At 49.5% G+C, this 11292-nt stretch overlaps 1 protein-coding gene across 1 annotated transcript in view; it reads right to left on the bottom strand.

The window, feature by feature from the left end:
- Positions 1-605: 605 nt before the first annotated feature.
- Positions 606-11292, bottom strand: part of LOC119974239 (retroviral integration site protein Fli-1 homolog) — a 13677-nt gene continuing 2990 nt past the window's right edge. The window contains exons 2-4 of the mRNA XM_038813008.1: positions 7267-7326; positions 7129-7176; positions 606-1730 (exon numbers count right to left, since the gene is read on the bottom strand). Coding sequence (XP_038668936.1) covers positions 1207-1730; positions 7129-7176; positions 7267-7326 — 632 coding nt within the window. The 3' untranslated portion in view covers positions 606-1206. The remainder of the gene's footprint in view (positions 1731-7128; positions 7177-7266; positions 7327-11292) is intronic.

The following is an 11292-nucleotide window of genomic DNA, read 5'->3' as shown; positions in this document are numbered from 1 at the left end:
GTGTTTGGTGGGGGGTGGGATGGTGTTTTGGGGGAGGGTGGGGGGTGGGATGGTGTTTTGGGGGAGGGTGGGGGGTGGGATGGTGTTTTGGGGGAGGGTGGGGGGTGGGATGGTGTTTTGGGGGAGGGTGGGGGGTGGGATGGTGTTTTGGGGGAGGGTGGGGGATGGGATGGTGTTTTGGGGGAGGGTGGGGGATTGGATGGTGTTTTGGGGGAGGGTGGGGGGTGGGATGGTGTTTTGGGGGAGGGTGGGGGGTGGGATGGTGTTTTGGGGAGGGTAGGGTGGTATGGTTTTTTGGGGAGGGTGGGGGATGGGATGGTGTTTTGGGGGATGGTGTTTTGGGGGAGGGTGGGGGATGGGGAAGTTGTTTGGGGGAGGGTGGGGGATGGGATGGTGTTTCAGGGGGAGGGTGGGGGATGGGATGGTGTTTCAGGGGGAGGGTGGGGGATGGGACGGTGTTTGGGGGAGGGTGGGGGATGGGACGGTGTTTCGGGGGAGGGTGGGGGATGGGATGGTGTTTCGGGGGAGGGTGGGGGATGGGATGGTGTTTCGGGGGAGGGTGGGGGATGGGACGGTGTTTTGAGGGAGGGTGGGGGATGGGGAAGTTGTTTGGGGTCGGTGAAGAAGGCATTAAGATTTGATAAGAGATGATACCTCCACCTCATTGGCAGGTGAAGCCAAGTGGAACATATGCAGAGCCTGGCACTTAATATTAACCACCATCAAATAGAACTATACAATAAAAACAATTATATATAAAATTGCTTGCCAATTCTGTGCTACAATACATATGACATGTAAAAACAAGAGATAGCAGTTTCCACCTTTTCTACTGTCTCTGCGAAGAAGCAAGTCAGCTGACATTGGGAGTCCCAGCCAGCTCAAGGCCTTACCTTTACGTTCATGTTTATTGCCAGGTTAGACCACGCTGGGCTTAACGGAGGAACATTGGATGAACAGCCAGTTCAAAGCGAAACAAGATATAACATCAAATTCCCAAATCACCACTGGACCCAGGAGAGTGGATTGCACCTGCAGTGTCCTCCATCTCCAGGTGATATAATGGCAGAGACAGTGTCTCTCTCTCATTTACACATTGTGTTGGAGACCAGTTTCTCCGCGTCCTCAGGGCACTCCCAGTAACAAACACCCCTGTGTGGAGGGAAAGTCAGGCGTGCTCCTGACCCGGCGCTGCTTTATTGCGGGTCAGTAGTAGGATCCGAGGTGGGACGGGACATGGGAGGCTGGGTGACGGGTGGCACCGGGGCTGGGGTACATGGTCGTCGCGGCTGAGCTCCAGTAGGGATTCGTCGAGCCAAAGAAGCCTGCCGAAGACGCAGGGATGGGTGAAGGGTGAGACGGCACAAAGTTTATCTTTTGCGTGTGGTAAGTTGGCATGTAAGGCAGCTCTGATGAGTACTTGTAGATGGGCGACTCGGGCGGGTGAGGCTGGTGAGCCTGCGCGATGCCCTGGAAATCAAACTTGTAAGCATAGCGTTTGCCGTGGACCTTCGTCATGATGTTTTTATCGTAATAGTAACGGAGAGCCCGGCTCAGCTTGTCATAATTCATGTTGGGCTTGCTCTTCCTCTCTCCCCAGCGCCGTGCAACTTCGTCCGGGTCCGTCATCTTGAACTCTCCATTTGTCCCCTCCCAGGTGATGCAGCCAGAGTTGGTGGCATCCGAGAGCAGCTCGAGGAGGAACTGCCACAGCTGGATCTGTCCACTCCCTAAAAGTTAATCCAGAGACCGAGAGTGAGACTGAGTGAGACCCCAGAGACTGACAGTGAGACCCCAGAGAGTGAGACCCCAGAGAGTGAGATACTCGTGTCTGACAGTGAGACCCCAGAGAGTGAGACCCCAGAGAGTGAGACCCCAGAGAGTGAGACCCCAGAGACTGACAGTGAGACCCCAGAGAGTGAGACCCTCGTGACTGACATTGAGACCCAGAGAGTGAGACCCCAGAGAGTGAGACCCTTGTGACTGACAGTGAGACCCCAGAGAGTGAGACCCTCGAGACTGATAGTGAGACCCCAGAGAGTGAGACACTCGTGACTGATAGTGAGACCCCAGAGAGTGAGACCCCAGAGAGTGAGACCCTTGTGACTGACAGTGAGACCCCAGAGAGTGAGACCCTCGAGACTGATAGTGAGACCCCAGAGAGTGAGACCCCAGAGAGTGAGACCCCAGAGAGTGAGACCCCAGAGAGTGAGACCCCAGAGACAGAGAGAGTGAGACCCCAGAGAGTGAGACCCCAGAGAATGAGACCCCAGAGACTGACAGTGAGACCCCAGAGAGTGAGACCCCAGAGAGTGAGATACTCGTGTCTGACAGTGAGACCCCAGAGAGTGAGACCCCAGAGAGTGAGACCCCAGAGAGTGAGACCCCAGAGACTGACAGTGAGACCCCAGAGAGTGAGACCCTCGTGACTGACATTGAGACCCAGAGAGTGAGACCCCAGAGAGTGAGACCCTTGTGACTGACAGTGAGACCCCAGAGAGTGAGACCCTCGAGACTGATAGTGAGACCCCAGAGAGTGAGACACTCGTGACTGATAGTCAGACCCCAGAGAGTGAGACCCCAGAGAGTGAGACCCTTGTGACTGACAGTGAGACCCCAGAGAGTGAGACCCTCGAGACTGATAGTGAGACCCCAGAGAGTGAGACCCCAGAGAGTGAGACCCCAGAGAGTGAGACCCCAGAGACAGAGAGAGTGAGACCCCAGAGAGTGAGACCCCAGAGAATGAGACCCCAGAGACTGAGAGTGAGAGACCCCAGAGACTGAGAGAGAGACCCCAGAGACTGGGAGAGAGACCCCAGTGTCTGAGAGAGAGACCCCAGTGTCTGAGAGAGAGACCCCAGTGTCTGAGAGAGAGACCCCAGTGTCTGACAGAGAAATCCCAGAGACCGAGAGAGAGATCCCAGAGACTGAGAGAGAGACCCCAGTGTCTGAGAGAGAGACCCCTGTGTCAGAGAGAGAGACCCCATTGTCTGACAGAGAAATCCCAGAGACCGAGAGAGAGATCCCAGAGACTGAGAGAGAGACCCCAGTGTCTGAGAGAGAGACCCCAGTGTCTGAGAGAGAGACCCCAGTGTCTGAGAGAGAGACCCCAGTGTCTGACAGAGAAATCCCAGAGACCGAGAGAGAGATCCCAGAGACCGAGAGAGAGATCCCAGAGACCGAGAGAGAGATCCCAGAGATTGAGAGAGAGGTCCCAGAGATTGAGAGAGAGACCCCAGAGACTGAGAGAGAGATCCCAGAGACTGAGAGAGAGGTCCCAGAGACTGAGAGAGAGATCCCAGAGACTGAGAGAGAGATCCCAGAGATTGAGAGAGAGATCTCAGAGATTGAGAGAGAGACCCCAGAGACTGAGAGAGAGATCCCAGAGACTGAGAGAGAGATCCCAGAGACTGAGAGAGAGATCCCAGGGACTGAGAGAGAGATCCCAGAGACTGAGAGAGAGATCCAGAGACTGAGAGAGAGATCCAAAGACTGAGAGAGCGATCCCAGAGATTGAGAGAGAGATCCCAGAGATTGAGAGAGAGATCCCAGAGATTGAGAGAGATCCCAGTGGCTTAGAGACACCAGGGACTGATTGAGAAACACAGAGACTGAGAAAGACGCCAGAGACTGATGCATCCCGGAGACTGAGGGAGAGACCCCAGAGACTGACATATTCCCCCCCTCAAGGGCTAATGTGTGTTTTCTGTTTGGTATTTGTGTGGATGTGTTTGTGCGTTTATGTACCTATGTGTTTGTGTGTGTGTTTATGTGACTGTATGTGTATCCATGGGAGGGTGTGTGTGTTTGTGTGAGCGTGTGATTGTGTGCTGTGTGATTGTGATTTGACTCCGTGTGTTTATGTGCTTCTGTGTTTGATTGTGTGTTAGTGTGCTGTGATTTTGTATATGTGTCTGTGTGACTGTTGTATGTTTGTGTGTGTGTATCTGTGTTCTTATATGTATCTTTGTGAGTGTGTGTATGTGTGCGGTTGTGTGGATGTGTGTGTGTTTGAGATTGTATTTGTGTGTTTCGTGATTGTGTGTTAGATTGCGTGTTTTTATGTGTTTGTTTAGGTGTTTGTGTGTTAGTGTGCGTGTGATTGTGTTCCTGCAAAAGTGTGTTTGTGTGTGCCTGTGTGAGTGTGTGTCTGTGTGAATGTGTGTAAGTTAATGTGTGTGTTTGTGTTTCTGTGTGAGCGAGTGCTTGTTTGTCCGAGTGTGTGTTTGTGTGAATGTATGTGTGTCTGTATTTTTGTGTCTGTGTGAGTGTGTGTTTGTGTGGCTGTGTTTATTTGTGTATCTGTGTGAATGTTGGTTTTGTGTGTGTGTGAGAGTGTGTTTGTGTGTGTGTGTGTGTGTGTCTGTTTATGTGTCCATATAAGTGTGTCTGTGTGACTGTGTTTATATGTGTCTGTGAGTGTGTTTGTATGTCTGTGTATGTATGCATTTGTGTGTGCGCTTGTGTGAGTATCTGTTTGTGTGAGTGAGTATTTGCGTGAGTGTGGGAATGTGTGCTTGTTAATTTATGAGTGTGTGTGTGAGTGTGTGTTTGTGTGTGTCTGTGTTTGTATGATTGTGTGATTATTGTGTTTGTGTGCAATTGTATGATTGTGTGTTTTTGTGATTGTGGATTTGTGGGTCTGAGTGTGTTTGTTTGTGTGAGTGTATGCGTACCTGTGTTCTGTGTGAGTGTGTGTATGTTTGTGTGTGTGTTTTTTGTGTGAGTGTATATTTGTGTGATTGTGTTCGTGTATGTATGTTTGTGCAATGATGTGTTTGTGTGTCTGTGTATGTGTTTATATGTCTGTGTGAGTGTTAGTGTGTCTCTGTGAGTATGATTGTGTAAGTGAGTGCGTTTGTGTGATTGTGTGAGTGTGTGTTTGTGTGTGCATTTGTGATTGTGTGTGTGTTTGCACATTTGTGTGATTATGTGTTTGTGTGTGTTGATTGTATGATTGTGTGTTTTTGTGATTGTGCGTGTGTGTTTACATTTTTGTGTTTGCGCATGTGTTTGCGTGTGTGTGTTATGATGATCCCAGCCCAGACCCTAACAGTGGCAGATCTCTCTCTCAGTCTCTGGACTGAAACCCCAATATTTTAGTTTAGTTGTAAGACTGTGTGGAAAGAATGATTCGCTGCAGGAGTGTTTGCAAGGAGAAATAGGGGCTGGATTCTCCGCCCCGCCGCACCACTTTTCTGCCTTGACCCGCTGGTGGGATTCTCTGTGACACCGGCCAGTCAATGGGGTTTCCCATCGGGAATCCCCCGGCACCGGCAAAACGGAGAATCCCGCCGGCGGAGAATTCCGCCCCCGGTGTGGTTATTTTAAAATCAAAGTTTTATTATGGATACAATATTAATCTTCTTGGGCGCGATTCTCCGCAAATGCGGAGAGTTGTAAAGGCTGCCGTGAAACTGGCCGTGTTTCACGGCAGCCTTCACGCCCGTTCCCGGGACCCGATTCTTTCCCCCCATCATGGCTAGGAGCAGGACCCCGGGAATCACGGCGTCGCGGCCTTAACGACCGTCGTTCCACGCAGCTGGCGTCTGTATGACGTCAGCCGCGCATGCGCAGGTTGGAGTCGGCTCCAACCCGCGCATGCGCAGGGTGACGTCATCACGCCATTGACGGAACCCGCGCATACGCAGTTCCGCATTTCTCCACCGCCGGCCGACAAGATGTGGCGGCTTGATCTTGTCGGGCGGCGGAGGGGAAATAGTGCATCCCTTTTGGACGCAGGTCCGACGATTGGTGGGCACCCCCCTCCCGAGCACAACGGTAGTGCTCCCGCCCCAAACGGGCCTCTGGATGCCCCAAACGGGCATCTAGTGCCCGTTTTTACGACGGCAGCAAGCAGGTGTGTTTGCTGCCGTGAACAAACGGGTGTAAAGGCCCGGCTGCTCGGCCCATCGGCCGCGGAGAATCGCCGCTCACCGTAACAAACGGCGAGCGGTGATTCGTGACGTGGGTCGGGCGAGGGGGGAGAGAATAGCGGGAGGGCGCAAAAAATGTCGGGAGGCCCTCCTGCTATTCTCCCAACCGGCGTGGGCAGCGGAGAATCGCGCCAACTTCACACCTAGAAAGAGCAGTTTACAATTACCCCTTAAACACTACTATTCAATTTCCCATCAATCAGCAAGAAAAGAAACATACAGCTCACAATCTATATTACTGTGGGACAATTGTGGACTCAGCATCAGGCAGATCAGAATTCAAGTCTTTTCTCCAAAACTTTCTCCAAAAAACTGCCGATCTAAACCTTTTCTAAATATCTCGCTGTTCTCCTTGCCTCCACCCAACAATGACCTCACCTCCCCAAGCTGAAAATCAAATAATCTCTGCGGGTTTCAAAGCACATTACTCCCTAGGTACTTTCCCAGCCAAACCATAGTCCATTAGTCCAGACTGATAAACACATTCTTTTGTCAATTTTGCCTTCTTTTCTTTGTTCTGGCTGCTAAAAGCACTCAGAATTCCTGCTGTCAAACACACTCTAACCCCAGGCTTTTAACCCTTAAATTACCCAATATTTAGAATCCAATATTCCTAAAGTCTTCCAGTTGTTACAGTTTGTGTGTGTTTATATGTGTGTGGGAGTGTGTTTGTGTGTGAGAGTATGTGTGATTGTGTGTGTGTGTGTGAGAGAGTGTATGTGTGTAAGAGTGTGTGTGATTGTGTGTGTGAGTGTGTGCGTGAGAGAGAGTGTATGCATGTGTGAGTGCCTGTGTGTGTGAGTGTGCGTGTGTATATGAGGGAGTGTGTGTGAGTGTGTATGTGCATGTGTGTGAGTGTTTGTATGTGTGTGTGTCAGGGAGTGTGAGTGTGTGCGTCTTTGTGAGGGAGTGAGTGCGTGAGTGTGTATGTATGAGGGAGTGTGTGTGTTTGTGTGAGAGAGAGTATTTGTGTGTGTGAGTACGAGGGTGTGTGCGTGAGGGAGTGTGAGTAAATGAGTGTGAGTGTGTGAGTGTTTGTGTGTGAGTGTGTGTGTGTGAGTACGAGGGTGTGTGCGTGAGGGAGTGTGAGTGTGTGAGTGTTTGTGTGTGAGTGTGTGTGTGTGTGAGTGTTTGTATTTGTGTGGTGTCAGGAGTCGTACTGAATATCTATGTATGGCGTCTCACCACCCACCTGGGTTAGCCAAGCGGCTAGTTGTCGGTCCCAGGAGTTGATACGGATCTGTCACGAGAAATCATGTCAGATAATTGTTAAGAGAGCCTGGCAGCCCAAGGACACAACAAAGCAGTGGGGGAATGATGGTAAAGGTACCTGGGTGTAATCGAGGTGGCTCGTTAATCCTGGTTGGTGTCGGAGGCTGAGGGGGTGAACCTGCAGAATAACAGAAGCAAGAATGAAGCCACAAATCACCAGAGCAGGCTCGGGGGTGGGTGACTGAAAACACATTGAACAAGACTGGAATGAAAAGGGGACGGTCCCTTAAGTAAGACCACTGTGTGTGTGAGAACATAGAACATTACAGCGCAGTACAGGTCCTTCGGCCCTCGATGTTGCGCCGTCCTGTGAAACCCCTCTAAAGTCCCTCTACACTATTCCCTTATCGTCCATATGCCTATCCAATGACCATTTGAATGCGTTTAGTGTTGGCGAGTCCACTACTGTTGCAGGCAGGGCATTCCACGCCCTTACTACTCTCTGAGTAAAGAACCTACCTCTGACATCTGTCCTATATCTATCTCCCCTCAATTTAAAGCTATGTCCCCTCGTGCTGGACATCACCATCCGAGGAAAAAGGCTCTCAATGTCCACCCTATCTAATCCTCTGATCATCTTGTATGCCTCAATTAAGTCACCTCTTAACCTTCTTCTCTCTAACGAAAACAGCCTCAAGTCCTTCAGCCTTTCCTCATAAGATCTTCCCTCCATACCAGGCAACATCCTTGTAAATCTCCTCTGTACCCTTTCCAATGCTTCCACATCCTTCCTATAATGTGGCGACCAGAACTGCACGCAATATTCCAAATGCGGCCGTACCAGAGTTTTGTACAACTGAAACATGACCTCATGGCTCTGAAACTCAATTCCTCTACCAATAAAAGCTAACACATCGTACGCCTTCTTAACAACCCTCTCAACCTGGGTGGCAACCTTCAGGGATCTATGGATATGGACACCGAGATCTCTCTGCTCGTCCACACTACCAAGAATCTTACCATTAGCCCAGTACTCTGTCTTCCTGTTATTCCTTCCAAAATGAATCACCTCACACTTTTCTGCATTAAACTCCATTTGCCACCTGTCAGCCCAGCTCTGCAGCTTATCTATGTCCCTCTGTAACTTGTAACATCCTTCTGCACTGTCCACAATTCCACCGACTTTAGTGTCATCTGCAAATTTACTCACCCATCCTTCTACGCCCTCCTCCAGGTCATTTATAAAAATGACAAACAGCAGCGGCCCCAAAACAGATCCTTGTGGTACACCACCAGTAACTGAACTCCAGTCAGAACATTTCCCATCAATCACCACCCTTTGTCTTCTATCAGCGAGCCAATTTCTGATCCAAGCTGCTAAATCACCCTGAATCCCATGCCTCTGTATTTTCTGCAATAACCTACATGGGGAACCTTATCAAACGCTTTACTGAAATCGATATACACCACATCAACTGCTTTACCCTCATCCACCTGTTTGGTCACCTTCTCGAAGAACTCAATGAGGTTTGTGAGGCACGACCTACCCTTCACAAAACCATGTTGACTATCTCTAATCAAATTATTCCTTTCCAGATGATTATACATCCTATCTCTTATAAACCTTTCCAAGACTTTTCCCACAACAGAAGTAAGGCTCACTGGTCTATAGTTACTGGGGTTATATCTACTCCGCTTCTTGAACAAGGGGACAACATTTGCTATCCTCCAGTCTTCTGGCATTATTCCTGTAGACAAAGATGATTTAAAGATCAAAGCCAAAGGCTCAGCAATCTCCTCCCTAGCTTCCTAGAGAATCCTAGGATAAATCCCATCTGGCCCAGGGGACTTATCTATTTTCACTCTTTCCAGAATCGCTAACACCTCATCCTTATGAACCTCAAGACCTTCTAGTCTAGTAGCCTGTATCTCAGTATTCTCCTCGACAACATTGTCTTTTTCCTGTGTGAATATAGACGAAAAATACTCATTTAGCACCTCTCCTATCTCTTCGGACTCCACGCACAACTTCCCACTACTGTCCTTGACTGGCCCTACTCTTACCTTAGTCATTCTTTTATTCCTGACATATCTATAGAACCCCCTCCCCCCCCCACATTATTCATCGAGAACAATATCTTGCATTTTACTGGAACAATGTCCGTAAATCAGACAATAAAATGAACAAAAACAGAATATGCTGGAAGGACTCAGCAGGAGTGGCTGCATTGTGCGGAGAGAGAAAGAGGGTTCATGTTTCGAGTCCTTGTAGCTCTTCATCAGAACTGAAGAGGGGTATAAATGAGCTGGGTTTTATGTTGCTGGAAGACGGGATGGTAGAAGAACGAGGGGGAGGTCTGGGATATGGTAGACGGTGAGAGAGACAATATAACAGTGATATAGCAGAACTAAAAGTCGAAGGGAGCGGGAATGGCTGTAATAAAGAAGTTTTCAGATGTCCAACATCAGCCATTTATTTTCGTTTGCTAATAAAATTAACTCTTAAGACAAGAGGGTGTGGTTGGGACAGGTGAACTGAAATTTGGTTAGATAATAGGTTGTAGGGGAGTCTTGACTGAGTTGAGAATGTGCACAGAGCGAGATCCCCAGAGCTCAGGGCCCAGGCAGCCAAGGACATGCTCAAGGAGATGAAGGGGCAATGTTGTTACATCCATAAGACCATAAGACGTAGAAGTTGAATTGGGCCATTCGGCCCATTGAGTCTGCTCCGCTATTCATTTATGGCTGATAAGTTTCTCTTCCCCATTCTCCAGCCTTCTCCCCATAACCCCTGATCCTCTTATTAATCAAGAACCTATCTACCTCTGTCTTAAAGACACTCAGTGACTTGACATCCACAGCCTTCCGTGGAAAAGAGTTCCACAGATTCACCACCCTCTTGCTGAAGAAATTCCTCCTCATCTCAGTTTAAAACAAATTATTTTTATTCAGAATTTTCAACAGTCTTACAATTTACAGCAAACATAAACACCCCCACACATTAAGCCCACACATCACCCCTTACCACTCTCCTCTCCCCCACCCCTCCCTCAACAGCCAATAGTAATCAACTCTCCAAAATGCTCCCCTTAGAGCAAATGTCACTTCCCGGGTCAGAAACTCCAACAGATCCCCCCACCACGCCGAGGCACAGGGTGGAGAAGCTGACCTCCATCCCAACAAGACCCGCCGAAGAGTAATTAATGAGACAAAGGCTAAAACATCCGCCCCCGCTCCTGTCCGCAGTTCTGACACCCTGAATATGGCTTTGAGGGGATCGAGCTCCACATCCACAAACAAAACGCTGAAATGGTGCTGAAAACTGCCCTCGAAAACCTTTCCAGCTTTGGGCAGGCCCAAAACATATGTACATGGTTCATAGGGCTCCTCCCACATTGCTCACAGACATCCTCCACTCCCTTGAACAGCCGTTCATCCTAGACTTTGTAACGTGTGTCCTGTACACCACCTTCAGTTGTATCAGCCCCAGCCTCCCACATGAAGTCGAGGCATTATTATCCTAGTTTTAAAGCATCTTCCGTTCAGTCTGAGGCTGTGTCCTCGCATACTTGTTTTTCCTAATGCTGGAAACATCCTCTCCACGTTCACACTATCCAGGCCTCTCAGTATCCTGTTAGTTTCAAGAAGACCCCCCCTCATCCTTCTAATCTCCAATGAGTACAGACCCAGAGTCCTCAACCGCCCCTCATATGACAAGCTCTTCATTCTGGGATCATTCTTGTCAACCTCCTCTGGACCCTTTCCAAGGCCAACACCTCCTTCCTTAGATACGGGGCCTAAAACTGCTCATAATACTCCATGTGGAGTCTGACCAGAGCCTCAGAAGTACATCCCTGCTCCAATCCACAAACTCTGGGTTAGAGTCCCACCTCCAGGGATTTATGGCCAAGTAGAGGGCGTTCAGTTCATGCCCAACCAGGTTGATTATCAAGATTTAAGAGGGAGATGGAGAGAGGGAGATGGAGAGAGTGAGATGGAGAGAGGGAGATGGAGAGAGAGAGATGGAGAGAGGGAGATGGCGAGAGGGAGATGGAGAGAGAGAGATGGTGAGAGGGAGATGCAGAGATGGAGAGAAGGGAGAGATGGGTAAGGTGGGGAATTGGAGAGAGGGAAATGGAGGGAG

This window comes from Scyliorhinus canicula, chromosome 12, assembly GCF_902713615.1.
Source record: "Scyliorhinus canicula chromosome 12, sScyCan1.1, whole genome shotgun sequence".
In the NCBI taxonomy this organism is placed as follows: Eukaryota; Metazoa; Chordata; class Chondrichthyes; order Carcharhiniformes; family Scyliorhinidae; genus Scyliorhinus; species Scyliorhinus canicula.
This window is presented reverse-complemented; position numbering and strand designations above follow the sequence as displayed.